The 19,175-nt window shown below is 48.9% G+C and overlaps 1 protein-coding gene across 3 annotated transcripts; it reads right to left on the bottom strand.

Moving 5' to 3' along the window:
* Nucleotides 1–1,716: 1,716 nt before the first annotated feature.
* Nucleotides 1,717–17,299, bottom strand: cntrob (centrobin, centrosomal BRCA2 interacting protein). Of its 3 annotated transcripts, none has more exons than XM_064328951.1 (22): nucleotides 17,068–17,299; nucleotides 16,046–16,355; nucleotides 15,613–15,910; nucleotides 15,079–15,169; nucleotides 14,257–14,350; nucleotides 13,488–13,644; nucleotides 10,565–10,681; nucleotides 10,262–10,378; nucleotides 10,069–10,167; nucleotides 9,495–9,698; nucleotides 9,090–9,236; nucleotides 8,784–8,917; nucleotides 8,561–8,686; nucleotides 8,061–8,208; nucleotides 7,178–7,313; nucleotides 6,750–6,935; nucleotides 4,266–5,053; nucleotides 3,942–4,038; nucleotides 3,712–3,822; nucleotides 3,334–3,457; nucleotides 2,712–2,799; nucleotides 1,717–2,324 (listed from the first exon to the last, which is right to left on the bottom strand). In XM_064328951.1, the coding sequence occupies exons 2-22, from the start codon at nucleotides 16,351–16,353 to the stop codon at nucleotides 2,181–2,183; spliced, it is 3,714 nt and encodes a 1,237-aa protein (XP_064185021.1). In that variant the 5' UTR covers nucleotides 16,354–16,355; nucleotides 17,068–17,299; the 3' UTR covers nucleotides 1,717–2,180. The 3 variants fall into 3 exon arrangements, with proteins under 3 accessions (XP_064185021.1, XP_064185020.1, XP_064185019.1); XM_064328950.1 differs by having other exon boundaries at nucleotides 1,717–2,327; nucleotides 17,077–17,298; XM_064328949.1 differs by having other exon boundaries at nucleotides 1,717–2,327; nucleotides 17,068–17,297.
* Nucleotides 17,300–19,175: the final 1,876 nt, after the last annotated feature.

Genomic DNA, 19,175 nt, shown 5'->3' with positions numbered 1-19,175 from the left:
CAGTCATGCAAAACCGTCCTGCCTTACTTTTACTATGCAGGTCATACAATTAATGTCACATCACGTCAGATGTCACATCAGTAATCTATACTACACTACATTATAGCTTTATAAACCTATCAATAGGAAGTAAAGTTTCAAAATTACAATGGAGCTAAATGGCAGGAATGGGACATCCATACCATATGGAGTAGCCACTAATGACCACGAGCAGATAAGAAATATTCTGACCTGGTACAGCGGATCTACCGGATGAGAGACATCGCGCTGTCCTCCTCTCAACAGCACAGATCCTCTGGAGAATGTCAGCTTCAGCCGCGGAGGACAGAAAAGACCCCAGAACGCCTTCAGAGCCAAACTTCAGAAAACAGCCCAAAAGAAAACTGTAGTATTCCAAAATAGGTTGGACAAAGTATGGAGAAAAAAAAATACACCAGAGAAAGTATATTTCCTTACGTCCACTGGAATGAAATTAAATGTTGCGAAATTAATCACTTTTTTGTGGTCCTGCTTTCTAATCAAGAGAAATCCACCGTTACAGTTTAAGAAAAATAAAGTAGAGTATAATACACATTTAAAGAATGCTGAATGTAAAAACCGGATTAAAACAAAGAAATCAGAGATCAAGCAGTTGGTCCAGACGGAGGTATTGCTTCACAAACTCCTGATAGAATTTCTGGGGCCCAATAGAATAGGTGACATGACCTCCTTAATTGTCTTGCTGGTTTTTTGCCCCGTTTTGGACTGGGACCTGCCCCAAACCTGAGAGCAAACTGTGGGAGCAGGGTCACCACCACTCAGGCGCTCACCTCCCTGCAGTAAGAGAGAGAGAGGGAGGGAGAAGGGGAGGGCAAGCAAGGGCAGTCTTCTCTAGCTTCTTTAGTCTTTAATCCACGTGAACAGCAAAGGTGATCAGTGTGCGCATGTGTCAGTGTGGTTCAGCATGATTGGATCTATAGTGTCGCCGTACTTCCAGAAAGTTCATGCTGAAGGGTACTGTACTGTACCCCAACACTTCCCCTGCCGTACATCAATGGTGAATTATCAGCTGGCTTACACTTGTCTGATAACCAATCATGACCCTGGACACATGATGAAATGGCTACTGGTGTCCTGAAAACTCTTCCTGGCAATCAAGGTTGCAAAAGAAAAAGAAAACAGAAAAGCCAATCTGTGAATAAATACTTAAAAGCACTTCACCGTTAAGGCTGTTTTCTACACGACTAAAAACATTTAGACACTTATTCAGAACATTAAGCTCTGTTGGGCCACAAAGTGGTTTCATGGAGCATGTGGTGGGAGGGCGATGTCCAGGCCTACTGAGAGGGAGAGAACAACAGAAATGTGGCTGGAAAACAGTGCAGCTGAAGGACAGCGAAGGAGTTGGATCTTGGCACAGAGGAGGGAGTTGGTGTCCTTTAATGTGGGGATAACTACCGCCGGCTCACTGTAACCTCTCCACAAAGAACCCTCTCACAGCACTGTAATCTTCTGGAACAGAGCGCACACACAAACATACAGGCACAGGACACACACGAGCACAGGACCACTGCGCAGGTGCACATGCGCAGACGCAAATCCTCTTCCTTTAAATTCACCACTCATCCTATTCTCTGCTCCTGGTCATTATCACCCTGTGCAGGGATGTTAACATAATCCCTACCCTTTAGCAAAGTCTCTCACAGAAACATTGGACACATGACAGAAAACCCCAGGTCTAGCAAAATTAGATGTCTTTAATAAACAGATCAGACAACTGTGTTATACAAATACTACATAAATAAATAAAAGAAATGACTTCATTTCCACACAAACTGTAGTAAAAAACCGTAGGTTCATAAAAAAAGTCTCAACTGAGGGTCAGTCACACACTGGATTTGGTCCAAAATCTTATTTTGTGGATAGAATTACATACTGTAATTTAATCTGTCGTGTAATTTGTCATTATTTTTAGTGACCCTGTAGAGACATTGTTCATAGACACAAATTTCCACACAGTAGAGAAATACGTTCATTTGGTCATGACACTGTGGAGCAGAACTGTGGAGAAGAGCTGCATCGATCAGTAAAAGCTACAGGCTAGCAGGCAGCGAGCAGAGCTGGAGGACGGCGATAGGCAGGTACACTTTCCGGATGATAAAAAGAGCTCTCTTCTGAGAGAGGGTGCCTTGCTGCCCTCATCATCTCCACACATTCGCCCGACCAGGGCCCCCCCGCTGGGCCTGGGGACCCGCCCTCTTGACCCTCGGAGCCTGGGTCTGAGTCCTGTCGCCTCCCGCAGGCTTGGAAGGCAGACTGCGACGGTCCGGAGCCGGCATGGCCGTCTGCTGCACGGAGACGGAGAAACGACATTGGCGCCATTTGGCTGGTCGCGGCCGTGTGCCACAAAATGCGATCATGTGACAGTGTGGTGGTTTAGTTCACTATTTTAAACTTAGAATCAAGTAGAATGTAGTGTCTAAGGGAAAAAATTTCTAAGATGGACATGAAGATAACCAGATAGTTACATTCAAAAACGGTTCAAGCACTTTAAAGTAGCCCTGTTAGCAGACATGTATAGCTATATTTTTTCAAAATTGAATGATTGCCAAAGACCCTCAATGACTGTGGAAACCCTGGCAGATGGTAGTTATGCCTGGGTAGGGTCTCCGCCCCTGGGGTCTGTACTGACAGGGACAGGCTGTGATGCTGCAGTCTCTGGTTCTCCTCACCTCTTTCTTGCTGGCCTGGCTCAGCTTCTGCTCCAGGTTTCTGTGGACAGGTCCATCTCCATGGCCATCTTCTGCCCCTTGAAGTGACCTTAACACAGGACAGCAGAATCCAGTCAGGGCAGGCACTCAAGGACTCATCTCTCCAGAGAAAAATGACTAAAAAATATGTTTAGGCAAATTTTATTATAGGATGTATTTATACATTAATCGATCAGCCTTTTTTGGGCCCTCCTCTTGGTCTCAATGTATCCTAGGTATCATTTTCCAAATATTCAAACTTTTAAAAATAGTTTAACTTAAGGTTAATCGTAATAGTGGTCACAGTATTGATGTTACATCAAAGAACAACCACCGCAAAGCCATGCTTTTCTATTTCCCTTGGATCCCAGTCAAATTGAAGTATTTGTCTCTATGACCCAGCTCCAAAACACAACCACCTAGATTTCTAGTTTCTAGTTTCCTTCAGTATCAATGTGCCCTATAACAGCTCAGGTACTGAATCTTAAGTCTGTCCTGAAAATCTTTTCCTCTGCAGCCAGAGCTATACACAGTTCATTTCTTTAGAAAATGTTACTTTGGATGTTTCAAGGTGAAACCTCCGCCCACGCCTGTCCCAGCTGACCTGTTCGCTTGGCCGGAGAGCATGCAGGCAAGGAGCTCGTCCAGGGACGGCGCCGCCCTGTCAGGTTGGGAATGGTACTGGGACAGGAGGTACGAGAGCTGGCCCAGCATTTGGGGAGAGAGGGCTGCACATGCAGGGGAAAGAACACTGACCGTGACATACCTGAGCCAGCCACGTTCTGTGAGCACAGACATACAAAATACACTGTGCACTGCAATGGACGGGTAACAGATATCATGATATTCATCATCAATATATGCCAACATGAATCCTCAAAAAAAGGTAAATAATTCTGAACTGCTGAACTATGCTGAGACTGTCTGAGTAGGAAGGGGCCTGTGTTCTGGCTCCCCAGGGGAGATCTGGGTGGGGCAGCACCTGCTGGATGGAGTTTGGTCTTGGTGGCTGCTGAGGACGTTGGGTGGAGGGAAGAGGCCAACTTCCCTGCCGGGGCTTTGGTCTGCTCACTGTCCCAAGATGAACTGAGACCTGGGGCGAGAGGGGCAGGGTAACATGATGGTGGAGGGGGAAACAAAAACCAAGTGACATCCACATTCTGGTTCCAGTGGACACCCCTGAGCCAGCAGGATATGACCCACCGGACTCACCTGTCTTTGCACCTGAGGAGGAGCTCTGACCTGCCGGAGGCTGCTCGTCCTCCAGGGCTGAGGCCTCCACAGGATCCCCAGGGGAGCGGTCCAGCAACTGAGAGAGCACAGGGCACAGGCACCATCGTTTATAACAGCAACTTCACAAAATGCAAAGCAAGGATTACATGGCTGTACATGCTTCCAATTCGTTATTTTATATTTATTTTAATGCAGGCAGACTGGTAGAGAGAAATGGACATAAAATTGAGCCAGGAGACTGGTATAAGGAGAGCACAAGCGTTTTAAACCGAGAAAGACACGGGAACATAGAGAGTGGCTCACCTTTGTGATGTAGTACTGCAGTTCGCTCTGTCTGTCCACCTGCTGGATGCCAGGGCTCTCTGCTTGAGTGGTGGGCCCCAGGGGCCTACGTGTGGTCCCTAAGTCACCCTGGGAATCTCCAGGCCTCCCCAGGCCCTGTGGGGCGGTAATGCGCTTTCCTACCCCACTCCCTTCAAACCCCCGGCTGAAGCCTGCCGTAGCCTGGCTCACTACAGTGCTGCTGTAGCTGGTGTCTCTAATCGACTCCGTGGCCGACACATTGAAGCTCTGAGCTGTCATTGGCCCACCAGCCTCCCTCTCTTGCACCCCCCACGAGTGGCCGCTTGAACCCATTCTCTCCCTCCCAAACCTGTACTCGTCACGCCCAACAGGGAACCCTCTCTCTCTGCCCATACCCGCCTGGTCCGCCCTCTGCCCGGCACTCCTGGTCAGAGACACAGAGACGCCGCCGTCTGTGCCGTACCTCCCGTCTTTCTCCCTGGCAGTGCCGTGCCCACTGACCCCCGCCCTGTGGCCCCTGTCCCCCCCTGTGCTGTACCCGCTGAGCCCCTCTCTCTCTGTGGAAGAAGAGTATCCGCTTTGCCCCGTGCCGCCTCTGTGGACTCCGTACCCACAGTTCTCCTCTCTCTCAGAGCTGTGTCCCCTCTCTGCTCGCTCTCTGTCTGAGCTGTAGCCTCTCTCCCTGTCGTGCTGCTTCAGCTGCAGCCCCCTTTCTACGGCGTACCCCCTCTCCTCTCCTCCGGTTAGGGCCTTAGCAGACAGTTCCTCCATCTCACAGCTGCCCAGAACTGTAAGAGAACATACCACAAAAACGCCGCTATTCAGACTCAGTTTCATCAGTCTCACGCTTGCCCGTGAACCCTGCTTCAAAAGACCACACCCAAGCACCATTTCAAGGTAAATAAAACAAATATTCACCACGGAAATTCAAAGCTTTTCTGCCATTTCCTTTCCATTGAGAAGTGCTTGATGGCATGCTGACTGAAATTCAGTGAATGCACGCAGAAGTTCATTCTTTTTTGTTTTAACCTCTGATTAAATCATCAGTTTTGTTGTTCTTCTGACGGGTATGGTGTTTGGTTTTGGGGGTGTGTGTTAATATGGGAAATGTCAGATATATTTGAAAATAAGCAATGAGAACTTCACCATAGATGTCTGATTGCTTATTTCCAGTTGTGGTCTTCACCACCTGCAAGTACTAATTCTTCAAGAACAGCTGTGCTACTAAGGCTTCACACTATAACTGACATATCCAGCAAATAAATACTAAAGTCAGGCAAAGGAAAAATACAGAAAATAAAGCAAAGTAAATAAAAATAAAGTAAATAAACCATGGCTATGTTCTGAGCTATTCACATTCCCGTTACTCCTGCCAATATGCAACACACAGCCTTTTAATGTCGGTGCCCTCCGCTTAATACTCTCCTGACCTCCCCTGACAGCATGGGCGGTCAGCAGTGGATATATATAGCTGGTTGCAGGTCCTGCATAAGCCAATTACACCGCATGCAAAGTCACAGCTAGCAATACGCTCTGACTGACAATCCATTTGATGTCCCTCATTCCCAGGTAACAAGTAACCGTCTTTAATTCACATAGAATAACCTAGAGATACACTGCTAAATTACATAAACTTAGATGGTGAAATAAAGTGGGGACAAAAAGTCACTACCAAGGAACTGATCCTTTTCATTATTTATCAAGAGCCTATACAATTCAGATACTCTGTTTATACTACATATTCAAGAATAAATTATTTTTATAATACAGCTTTAAAAAAAGTGTGTACCTATTTCACGGTCGCGATATGTAAAGGGCACATGCCAGTCATCAGGGAAGGCCTTCCAGCACAATGAGAGCGCAAGGCACATCTACCTGAGCACTACACGGGTTCCAAGGTGCACAGGCCCTATGAGGCTGAGGATGGGAGTACTGCAGAAGAGCAGGTGGCTAAGTATTGGCAGCAGGATAATCCTTTAGAGGGACTGATTCCTTGCAGCTGACCTGCTACCGTAAGGCAGGCAAGCCGATTGGATTATGAAGGTTTTATGAAATAAAAAGGCAAAAGAGGTTAGCAAGCATAACCGCATAACCAAAGAGCAGCGGGCGGAGAAGCAGGTTACCCAGGCTGCCCCACATAACGATGGCTTCCCATTAACGCACCCACAATTTCCTCCATATGCTGTAATTCCCTGACATGATCGGGTAAGCTGTGGCACTTTCAAACGGGTGATGCAGCAGACAATTATGATGTCAAGTGAGAAATAAAGAAGCAGTGATGGTTAAGTGAGCTTTCAGACACAAGATATACACAGCCAAAAACTTGCTGTTCATGGGGCAACAGCTACTCAAAAAATGAAGATATAAATGGAAGAAAGTAGAGGGTGGCCTTGTCTTCTCAGTTCTGTTACTCTGTTATCAGGGGATCGCTGCGGTTGACTTCTGAGAGGGGCAGTGACCTGGTTAAGGGGCGTGACCCCTGACCTGTATCATCCAGCAGAGGCTCCAGGGGTCTGAAGGTGTGGCTGTGATTCAGCAGGATGCTGACGTCATGCTCGGGGGCTCGGAGTTGGGCGAGGGGGCCGCGGGGGCTGCTGTCCTGGGACGAGGGGTCCCCCCCCGCCTCCCCCCTCTCCCGGGACAGCTGGAGACCAAACGCTTGGGGGACGTCTGCAAGGAAAGGTGGGAACGTGAGGGACTGAAACAAGCTCTTCACTGTCAGAAACCTGCAGTGTCCTCTAGTATCCCCACCCCCCACATCTGATGGTGTGTGCGTACCTCCTTTTAATAAAATGTGTCTTCCCTATTTTTCCCAGAAATTAATGAATTGAAGGTCCTCTGACAGATGCAAGCGTGGTTTGGTTAGAACGAGAGGGAACCCGTCTGTCCATTATGAGGACCAGTGCCAGTACCTGACGCGGGCCTGGATTCTGGGCTGGCCTCAGCCGAGCGCCCGTTCAGCCTCAGCGGGAGCTCCCAGCCTCGGCCGCCGCTGTCCCCATCGGAGGCCCTCTCACACAGGGAGGACGGGGAGGCGGCTTCGTCCATCTGGGAGAGAGACGGGAGGAGGTGTTCACATGAGGCCAAGGACAGGTTTTCCACTTGGGCACAATGACTCAAACGAATGCTCTCCATCTGGTCTGTCCCTATCTCATTACATAAGGGGCAGTTACACCAACATAAAAGTGTGCAAAAAATTGCTAGGCCTACCATTCACTTCCATTCAAAACCACGCAAAGAGCAAATAAATGGCATCTTTTCCAGTTGCAAAGCAAATTTGCCCTTCGCCTTCAGCAAATTTGAGTTATCAGATAACAGAAATGTCAAGACCTCGGACACTCAACTCCAGAGTGATGAACAGTAGTAGAGAACATCGGCGTTACTCCCAACAATACAAAAATGCGGTATCACCTCAAAGGTACAGAGGCCATTTATAATCACAAAGTCTAATATTTACCCAAAAAAACACCACTTCCATTGTAACCAAAAAAGTTATGATTAATATAATCTCAGACAGTTATACCTATACCATAACCCAAGGAAAGAAAGAGAAAAAAGGATATCTAAACAGGGTCAGGGGATCCATGGTGCAAAGATTCGAGAGGTGAGTCTTCAGTCTGTGTCAGAAGATGGGCAGGGTAGGGTATATTTCTGTCACTTTGGCTTTCATGTAACTCATGCTAATCTCTGTGGGGTTTTGCTGGGTTATGGTTCACCAGCTTTAACTCTTCATCACTATAATTCCCACAGCAGTGTGAGACCGGCACACACTCCTCCCTCCCATCCCATTCGCACCTGGCCCTGCAGGGCGAGCAGCCTCAGGGCCTCGGCCCAATGGGAGCGCATCAGCTGCTGCAGCCGGGTCACCAGCTCCGTCCTCTGGGCCTCCAGCTTCCTCCGGCTGGCCTCCAGGAGCACCACCTCCTCCTGCTTCACGGACACCCTGCAACACCAGGGCTCTTTTCAACACACCATTTTGCATTTTCAACAACCTGGTGTAGCCGTTCGACTGGCCTACTCAAGCAAACGCCAAGGTTTCCTCAATCTTCTAACTTTAAGTATCTACTGTAGAAACATTAATTCAGCATTTAGCATCGCTCATAGAATAGTGGAAAATTCAGTAGCCTCAGGAAATTAACAGAAATTCTATTAATTTATTGTAAATTCCTTATAGAATATTGTCGCCATTCCAATTCATGAATTGAATTTCAAGTAATTTCCTGAAGTGGCTGAATTGAAATAGAATGGACCACGTCCCAGGACCACGGCATGCGCCAGTGATGTAACACACGCACTTTCTCTCGTATTCCTCCGTGAGTTCGCGCAGTCGTTCCTCGCGCTCCTGCAGCTCGGTCTTGAACTGCACCAGCTGCGCAGACAGCTCTCTTTCGTGACGGGCGCTCAGATCCAACAGCTGCTTCCTGGGACAGAACGCACAGGCAGGGTCAGAGGTCACAGGACGGGGCACATTTGTGAGGGGAAAGGGCAGAGCGAGCCGGCGCCTGAGTGATACTGTGCCTGTGCTGTTCTCTTAGCGAAGCGCTGGTCTTAGCGTTGGCCTCCTGAAGAGCAGCCAGTCTCTCAGTCACCTGCTGCTCCACGGACAGCTTGTACTCCACCTCCAACTGAGAGCACTGGGACTCAAAACGAGCCTGAAAATCACACACACAAACACACACACACACACACACACACACACACTACATGAGTTCTGCTCTTCCATGTGGAAATACAGCATGTCTGTTTACTCATGCCCTACAGTTCACTCCGATCTGCATAGACACATCACAAGTTTATCTAGTCTATTTAGTTTCAGGGAGTTACCTGATCCAGGGCCCTGTCCATGCGCACCCCGTCCCTCTCCCTCCGGACCTCATCCAGCTCCCTCTCCAGCTGCTGCAGCCTCCCCTGCACCTCCTGTAGCTCCTGCTGGGCGTCCTGCAGCTGCTGGGCCTCCCGCTCGCGGTTACTCTGGGGCACAGGGGGAACCGCTGACATCACCATTCGAACCCAGGAATCTGAGGCCCTGAGCTGGGCTGAACTGAAAACCTTATTACAGACGATGTGCATATTTGAGATGCAGCTATACATGCTGAAAAGCTTTAGTGTTATCAGCATTATTCTATGAGCACCAATAAGCGGCTTTACGCGTCAGTGCTGTAGCAGAGTGAGTCAGAGCTGGCATTGAGCCCAGGACCTGGTACACACCCTCCCCTCCCCTCCTCTCACCTTCTCACGGTCCAGCTGAGTCCCCTGCAGTGCCACACGCTCCTGCAGCTCCTGCTCCCTGCTGGCCCAGGCCTCTCTGTGCTGGGCCAGGCTGGCTTGGGCCTCCTGGGCCTGGAGCTGGAGCTGCTCCACCTCACCCTGCACCTCCTCCCTCTGCCGTGTCTGCTCCTGCTGCTGCTCTCTCAGCTCAGCCAGCTGCTGCTCCTGCACATGCACATGCGCACACACAAACACCAACGCGCACGCGCATGCACACATACACATGTGCACACACATACACAACAACACATGTAACCACACACACACACATGCAACCACACATACACAAACAGTCACCACAGCTCTATGGACTATGTGTGTGTCAGTGTGCAAGAGCAACTCAATTCAGAAGTGGCTGAGCAACGGCAGCTGTTAGAGTGCATTTATCAGCATGTGTGTGCATACGTGTGTTTGTTCATGCACTGCTTTCATACTTGTGCGTGTATGTGTATTCCTTTATGTGTGTGTGTCTGCATGTCCGTTTCTGGACGCATGGGCGTCTGTATGTGTATATATTTGTGTGGCAGCGGCTCACCAGCTGTCTTTTAGCCATGCGCAGCTCCTCCGCGCGTTTCTGCTCTCTGTCCAAAGTCTCGGCCGCCTGGGAGAGGGACTGCTCGAACCGCACCAGCACCTGAGACACACGGAGCGTCACTCCACCCACCCCGCGCGCACGCACACGCTCAGACCGCGCCACGCTCCGCAGGGGACGGGCCGCGCGCGCTCACCTCCTGCTGCTTGGCCTGGGCCCGCTCCGCCGCCTCCTTCTGCTCCTGCAGCCGCCGCACGCCCGCGCTCTTTTCCTCTTCCTGCCGCCGCCAGCCCTCCACCACCTTGGCCAGGGTCTGCGTGGAAAAAAACACCGCCTGAAACGAAACCGTCTCTCCTCGAGCAAACGAGACAAACCGAGGTGACGGAGTGAGGGGGTGAGGGACAGAGAGGGTGAGAGAAAGGAAACGTGAGGGGGTGGGAGAGGGTATTCAGACCGCATGAAGCATGGACAGCGGCCTCAAACCTGGCTCCTCACCCACCTTGTCCAGCTGCTCGATCATGATGTCCTTCTTCCTGTCAGCTGACACGGCGAGGGCCAATTGCTGCTGCAGCTGCAGAGCCTTGTTCTGCAGAACCTGGATCTGTCTCTCATGGTGCTGACAGACACAGAGAAGAACACAGTGAAGAAAGATTACCCGGGTGTGAAATCTAACACCTGCCACCAGTAAAACTGTGATTGTGACTGGTAATTCCACTCTAGCAGCCACTTTGGCAGTTAACTGACCAGATTGTGTTGTATTGTAAAAGGTAATGTGGCTGGTAAAATTTTGAAAATGGCTGGTGATTTTTAGAATCCACAAGGCATTGTGGCCAGCAGGTGAAAAAGTTACTATACAGTACAGTACTATACAGTGCAGCTGTACACACCAGAGTCAAATACAGCTTCAGTTTCTATGCTGACATTTGAAAACTCAAAAATTAAAAAATGGCAAAGAATATTCAGTAAAAATGTCATGTTTGTATTTAATTCTTCCAAATAAAAGGCTGAAAAGGAACTACGTTGCCTAGATGCTTATGATTTAATACTTCTTTGAGTGCGGGCTCCCGTTTTTCTATTTTGTAATCACTTTGAGACGCACCGTGTAGTTTAATTTATTTAGCGAGTTTCCTGAGTGCAAGCTGGTCACTTTCATTCTGACTTCAAGACATGCCATGGAATTTTAGATCTGCCAGTGACCTCAAAGCCACAACAGCCCTTGTCAAAATAGACATTTCAACAGTGAAGATTAGACTCTTAAAATAGCACAAAGGTAGTAAAAATGTGGTTATAAGTTTGAAGGCTTAGAAGATTGTGCTCCAGGTGCGATAATGCGTAAACACCTCTGGGGTTTAGAGGGGTGAGGCCGACCTTTTGAACTGCTGGGGTGGAGAGGGCAAAGAGTGCAGCGTATGAAGCGCTGTGTGAGAAGTGTGGGAGAGCAGATGCACAGTTAACAGTCTCTGAAGGAGAAGTGGCTGCTGGGAAACAAGCTGACCAAAAGAGCAGGTGACAGAGAAGAAGACCTGGGCAGGGTGATGGGGAGTAGGACGGATATCGGCCTTAGAGACAGGATTAAGGGTCAAGACAAGTGTAAGAGGTCAGGGTGTTGGGGTGAGGGGCCAGGGTCAGTCCGTTGGGAAGACATTGGAAAACAAGAAAATAGTGCCTCGCCAACAAGGTGTTTCAGGGACACATGGCGGGTAAATGACAGCACTGGTGTTTTTCTGCGCATAAGAGAGCAGGGAGCAGAGCACACAGCTGCATGCGCTCGTGTGTGTGAATACAGCGGTGTGTGCTCTCTCCACTCAGCCTAAGCAGATTAGACAGCTAAATGGAGCGACTCTGCAGATGCTCTCACAGGCCCGCAAGCTGATTAGCACCGCGCGAGACCGGCGGCCAGTCCCTGTGCGCGCGGCAAGGTCAGGAGACCTGAGGGAGGGGAGGGAGGAAACACGGGCGCAGAGGGCAGGCTCCGAAGAGGAGGATGGCAGGGAGAGAGAGAGAGCGAGAAGCAGATAGTGTGTGGAGTCCAAGGGCAGGAAGGGTTGTAAGGGTAGAGGAAGACAGATCATCACCAGGGCCGTTTCCAGTGGCCATGTAGTCTCTATTGGGTTTGACGATGAAGACAAAGCTCATGTTCTCAGGCCATATTTTGGGATCTCAACAGGTCAAAGCCTTGTGGCAGCTCGATAAGGCCATGCCAGATTACACACAAAGAGACCGAGGAGGCGTGATTAAAGCAAACAGGGCAAGAGCATATTCAGCAAAACTGACTGTACGGTCTTCACAGCATTACCAGCTTTGTGTGCAGCTTAACTACAAAAGTAGACAGGATAAGTCTGACAATAGGAGTGAAGTGAGCCACGCACAGCAGAGAGAAAGAGAAAGAGACAGATATAGAGTGAGGTATGACAGTGAGTGTGACACAACGTTCACCTGGCACTCATCCTGCCAGTCTCTCTCTCTCCCTACCAGCCACTCTCTCTCTCTCTCTCTATCTCTCCCAGCCCATCTCTCTCTCTCTATCTCTCCCAGCCCGTCTCTCTCTCTCTCTCTCTCCCAGCCCGTCTCTCTCTCTCTCTCTCCCAGCCCGTCTCTCTCTCTCTCCTTACCTGCCTCTCTCTCTCTATCTCTCCCAGCCGGTCTCTCTCTCTCTCTCCCTAACCGTCTCCCTCCCAGCTGGCCTGCCCTGATGAGCTCAGAGCCAAAACGTATTACACTGAGTGGCAGCCGCTCAGCGGGGCCGTAGGCGGAGCGCCAAAGCGGATTTAACTGAGCCCACCGCCCGCTCCCGAGGTGACTGCAATAAAGATATTACAGTCAGTCACTCGGGCTAATTAGAGAGCGGCATGCTAATCCTGGCTGTGGTGGACAGCAGTAGACAACGAGCTGAATGCACAAATCAATGAGGACACACTGTCCCATTTTATAATAAGGGCTTTTCCAACGGTGAAATGATAGGAAAGCCATGTAAAAGTTTAACAAATCTTAAACCTGATAAGACCCCATTGCTTAAAAGGAATAAATACTGACTATCAACCAGATCTCTGAAATTATGCGGACCGACAAATGAATGTTTTCCGATTTCTAAAAGGATCACCTGCAATGAAAACCCGTCTTTGGCCAGAAATCTTGGTGTCAGCTTCATGTCTCTGGATGTGGGTGTGGAAGATGAGGGGGTTGAAGATGAGGAGGTAGAACATAACGGGTTTGAAGATGAAGAGGTGAAAGAAGAAGGGGCAGAATATGAGGTGTACGATGAGGGGGCGGAATATGAGGAGGTGGAAGATGAGGAGGAGAAGGAGCATCAGGGAGATGAGCAGGTGGAAGACAAGGAAGTGGAAGATGAAATGGCAGAAGATGAGAAGGAGGTGCAGGAGCAGGAGCAGGAGGAGGAGGAGACAGATTAAAGTCAGCTGTACCTTGCGCCGTGCCCGCTCCCTCTCCAGGCTGTCCCGCAGGACCTGCGTTTCCGCGGAGAGGGGAGCGCTGTCGGGCCGCAGGCGGGAGTAGCGGGGGAAGAGCTCCTCCAGGCCGCTCAGCGACGAGGGCGGAGACACGTCAGCCAGGATGGGGGCACTGACACACAGCACAGAGGGGAGAGCAGTAACCTCAACACCTGCCACCTGTCCATCAGTCAGAATACATCAGGGCCTTTAAATGACTCCTAAGAGCTACAATATTGAAATTTATGCTTCCTATTTACGCTACCAGTGACCTGCGATGCCCGGTGCCAGTCCACAGACTCAGGGTTTTGTGGGTAGTTCAATAAATCATTTGAGGTATGATTAAATGTAACACATTGTTCAAATGCAGAGAAGCTGCATGATAAAACCTGTTCTGTGGGACTGAGATCACTGGAAAAGGCATCCAGCTCCAGCCTCATGTCCAGTCCACAGGTGATTGTGATGTCATGCAGCCTGTCTATCGATATTATGAGCTTAATGCCCTTTGCAATGAAAGTAAGTCAGCCCCTTTTAATTCATAATTCTCCTCACATTACCCTCACCCAGGCAGATAAATCAATAAATAAATCCACACAGAGTCCTATTAATCACAGGAAATGAGAATGAAATTATGACAAAGAAAAACAATTGAGGTATAATTCCACGTAGAATCCACCAATCTCAATGGCAGTGTGTCAACTAGACTAATATCAGTGTCAGAGGAGGGTGGGACTTGGTATGCAACCTGATCAAGTGTGCAGTGCTGTCACTCTCAAATGACTCATTGTCCTGACGTAGTCTCTCAGGCAAGGTATAACTGCTCAATACACTGGTCCCCACTGGAGGAGAAAAAAGGAAACGTGGGTAAGAAACAGCTACATTGTGCTTTCAGTTTACTAAAAACCTCAATTACCAAAGCACAGAGTATGGACAGGCCTAACACTGATCTATGAGGATCAGAATTGCAGGGACCAAGAAGGGTGCCTGGATTTGTATATCATTTTCACAGAGACTGCATTGAAGCTCCTGACCTCTAGTGGTTATCACAGAGTACTTCATACAATCCTCCAAAAAAAACAAACGAAGAATGAACGAGCGGAAAGACAAAGTGGAAGCTTAAAATGAATGAGAGAGATGAAAACAAGTGTACTGTCTCAACAGACATCCTTTTTGGTTCAAAATGCTATCCTGACAGTTATTTTATCCTGGGCAGAAAATATGAATTAGAAATGCCAAATAACAGAGGAGCTACTGCTATAAATATTTGTACTAAATAAACAGAAATGATCAGAGACAAAGGATATTTCAAGTCCAAAAAGAGCACGACAACTGTAAAGAAAGTATATGACGAGCAAGACTGCATGTGTGAGAGAGAAGGACACTGCATGTGAGAGAGAGAAGGACACTGCATGTGAGAGAGAGAAGGACACTGCATGTGAGAGAGAGAAGGACACTGCATGTGAGAGAGAGAAGGACACTGCATGTTTGAGAGAGAAGGACACTGCATGTTTGAGAGAGAAGGACACTGCATGTGAGAGAGAGAAGGACACTGCAGAAAGACACTCACACTCAGGCTCGGTGGGGTCTTTAGTGGCTCTCAGCATGGTCTGTAAGTGACTGCGCACATTCTCCATATCCAGGATGTGCCTTCTGCCATTCTAAAGAACAAACAGGCACACGCATACACCTGTTACCACCATCATTCACACAAGAATCTCCATGCTTCTTATATATACCATATACTACACACAGCATACACTGAACAAAATTAATAAGATTACTTCCTCAGCAATAAAACTATAATTATAATTGAAACATTGCTGGCAAAAATTAACACGATTATTTAGGTATGACTTCTTCATTAGATAGGCCAAAGGGGGAACACAGCTAGGTTTTCTTTCAACTGCTCTCTCATGTACTTTTCAGTGTCACAGAAATCATTGAATGAACACAACACACAACATTGTGATATATACCTTAGTTAAATAAGAAATACAGAGGCTTTACCTTTCTATATCAGTCCATCTACTTACCTTCTACAATCTACTAATTTGAGATCAAACACATTTTTGAGACAGCGGTCTTGTGGAATACAATTTACCGACACTGTGGCACAGGTGCTGTCAACCCTGGTCTGCAGGTTGAAACTCATCTCTTCCGCCAGCTGCCCCAGCTCCAGGCCCCGACCTCCCTCCTCACCCTCCATGGGCCTATCCAAAGCTGGGTTACCCGAGCTGGGGGACAGGCAGGCAGGGGGGGAGGCTGGTGAGCTGGAGGCAGCCTCCTTGCACTCTTCCAGCTGCTTGGAGAAGGACAAAGGCAGTGGCGGAGGCAGGTGAAGAGGCGTCACTCTCTCATCAATGCGCAGGTCAGGAGACGAGAGGTTGAAAGTGACCTGCCTGGTAGGAGAAAAAAAGAGAAAAAATCTCAAAGCGATATTGACAGTACTGGTTTGCCAGTGTGAACGCTGTTTCAAATGTGTGAGTGATCAGAGACACTGCGAGAGAGACGTACCAGGACAACAGAAGGCATACCTGGGTCGATCAAAGTTCTCAAATAAGGAGCCAGACTCTGATAAACCTTTGACCTCCAGCTCTCTGCTCTTGTGCAGGGAGGCATAGAGCCTGGCAGTGACCTGGCTGGAAGAGGCCAGGGCAGGGAGTGGCGAGGACGGCCAAGAATGGGCCAGGGAGGTAGGGCAGTGGGAAGAGGAGGGGAGGGGCCAGTTTGACTGGGATGGGGTAAAGAGAGAAGCACTGGCAGAGTGAGGGGGCGAGGCAGGTGCAGAGCCAGGCAAAGGTTCCACATCACTCAGCAGGTCTTCATTCTTCAGCGAGGACATCACTGCACATTTAGAATGAGACTTTTAGCCTTTTCAGTTTGACAAAAACACACAGTCACTTTGTGTGTAATACGATAAAATAAACTAAACACATTTTGTATACATTCAACATAGGCATATTCCCTGCTACCATAACACACAAACTTCCACTTTCATTCACACAACAAATGCTAGGTAGTGGAATCTAACATATTCGATGTGTTGCTGAGTTAGATAAGTAGTCACCGAAGAACAACTGAAAATGATCAATGAAAAAAAAAAACAGCCAGATATAGCTAGCTTGTTTTATCCTGCACAATGACAGGTGACAGTTATGCAGCAACTTCAGCAACGTATCCACGTTGCTACTATCGATCTCCAGCAGTCTAGGTAGTTAGCTCACTGCAGTTAGTAAGTTAACGAGTTAATTAGTTGAATACCAACAGCATGCTAATAGCAAAATAATTAGTTAATCATCTAAAGCAAATTGATTGGGGAAAGAAAACGTTAGTTAGCAAGCTAGCTCAATTTAGGTAACGTTACCTGTGTAATAAGAGGTAACGTTAGAGTTAATATGCCTGCCAACAGATAACCCTAGAAGCCAGCTAAGTTACAGAACTTACAGCTAGCTAACCTTAGAGAAGCATATCTTATTTAGCCTACTCTGGATAGATACCAATCGGAGTGACCGCATTGCTTAACGACAAATATCTGTTGAGAAACTAGTATACTCACCGGGAGTACCTGGGAAACTCTCCAGATGATCACTCTCAATTCCCCTCCGTAACAAATAAAATGCTCTGAAAAAATTCGGTTAGAAACCAGTACGGGCAAGAAAACTCCCGGTTTCGAACGCGCCATAGCAACTGCGCGTCACTGAACTACCAGTGACGTCATCAAAATGGGCCAGGCAGGCTCTTCGCACCTAAGCTTCTTACAAGCCTCTGGTACAAGCATAGAGGCTAGAGAGGTAGGTGTGCATTGCATCGGTGCTTTGTGAACTTACCTGTTGGTCAACGTATATATATTGAATTTGACTAGATTACATAATACCAGCATTTCGTTCTAGAAGGTGTGGTTACTGTAGCTTCATCTGTTTAAAAAAAATGTATCCACCAAAAAGGAGTTCACCATCGGTTTTTCCATCAGTTTCTGATGAAGCAAGAAGTACTTTCAACACAACCATTCCAAATGCTTTTAGCTGTGTTCAAACCATAGACTGTATATGTGGGTGGGGATGGCAGATTTAACCTGTGCGCAGTGATTACCTCACTACGCACAGGTGCAGCCACTCCTGTTCCTGGGTCCAATTAGCCTGGCCAATTATCTAATTCTTAACCAATTATCCAATTGGCCAGGTCTAATTAGCTTGACCCAGGGCAGGTGTGGCTGCTTAAACCAGCCATCCCCACACCACATACCCCCAACGCCAAACTGAGGCCAGGGAGAATCCCTGGCCGAAGCCTACTCCCCCCACCCCCACCCCCACACTCCCAACAAAGCCAAAGACAACAAACAAAAACAAAACACTACAAACACGCTAAAAATTTTTTTAAAAAAAGTCAGGGTGGGTGGCCCCGGAACAGTCCAGTACATGCGGTGACCCTCCTTCGGACGACAAGGCAGCCCTTCTTCCTCCTCCCTCCTGGAGCACGGGAAGTCCTGGGCTGCTCTGCTGGCTGGTGGGGGCGTCACCGGCTTGGGCTGTTCCAGGGGCTGTGGTGGGGTGGCTGGGCTGGTGGGCTGGTGGACTGGCCTTGTGGTGCTGGGGACCAGGAACCCTCGTGGCTGTGGTGGCCGCCAGTCGGCTCTGCTGGCGGGCGGCTGCAGGCTTATCCCCTCATGGGCTCCGGGCAAACCAACCAGGCCAAAACAAAGAGCTAAAAACAACCAAACGGACGAGAAAGGAAGCAAAACGGCGCGGCCACCGCTCGTGCGCCGCCCGTGGCTGACCCGCCTTCCCGGCCAAGTCCAGCTCACGGCGCGACCACCTCTCGTGCACCGCCCGTCGCTGACCTGCCTCCTCGGCCAGGTGCAGCTCCTCAGCGTCCCAGCTGAGGATTGCCTCCTTCCCCTCCCTGGTCATCTTCCGCTCCCCATTTCTGGCCCGGAGGATCCGCCCGAAGCCCTGTCGGGAACACCTCAGCCGCCCCTCCTCCAGTGTGCTTCCTGGCTGGCCCTCCTGTGCCTCTTTGCTGTGCTGGAGGAGCCCCACGTTGGGCGCCACTGTGACAAACACGCCTGCCACAGGCCACCGAAGTGGCTTTCTTTGGGGCCCTCCAGCACAGAGACACAGGGAGAAGATGTTCAAATAGTCCACATTTATTCCACGAGGGTTTGGCAAGATGTTACAGCCAAGTGAGCAGATCTCAAACACTGTCATGACAGAGAAGCTCCTGATGTGGGTGGGGATGGCAGATTTAACCTGTGCGCAGTGATTACCTCACTACGCACAGGTGCAGCCACTCCTGTTCCTGGGTCCAATTAGCCTGGCCAATTATCTAATTCTTAACCAATTATCCAATTGGCCAGGTCTAATTAGCTTGACCCAGGGCAGGTGTGGCTGCTTAAACCAGCCATCCCCACACCACAGTATAAAAATAGGTTCAAACAGGAATCCCACCGCCACACTTGACCCTGCTGCTGTCAAGAACTTTTCCTAGAATTGGTTAACCGCTCTTCAACAATGCGGACAGTGTTGGCACCTGCCAGTGTCTTCACAAGAGTCTTATGTTCAAACATTTTCCATGTGTCATCCAGTTATTATTATTATTATAAACATTTATCATCTATGCATAAGCAATACAATTTTGCTGAAAATGATGTAATACTACCATACAGTA

This window comes from Anguilla rostrata, chromosome 3 (assembly GCF_018555375.3).
Source record: "Anguilla rostrata isolate EN2019 chromosome 3, ASM1855537v3, whole genome shotgun sequence".
Lineage (NCBI taxonomy): Eukaryota > Metazoa > Chordata > Actinopteri > Anguilliformes > Anguillidae > Anguilla > Anguilla rostrata.
The sequence above is the reverse complement of the archived record's forward strand: the minus strand, read 5'-3'. Positions and strand labels throughout refer to the sequence as shown.

Coding starts and splice junctions, on each gene's coding strand:
- cntrob (XM_064328950.1), bottom strand. CDS start 16,353: ATGTCCTCGCTGAAGAATGAAGACCTGCTGAGTGATGTGGAACCTTTG. Junction 10,379..10,564: donor TGATCGAGCAGCTGGACAAG/GTGGGTGAGGAG, acceptor TTTTCCACGCAG/ACCCTGGCCAAGGTGGTGGA. Junction 8,209..8,560: donor ACGGAGGAATACGAGAGAAA/GTGCGTGTGTTA, acceptor CTGGTGTTGCAG/GGTGTCCGTGAAGCAGGAGG.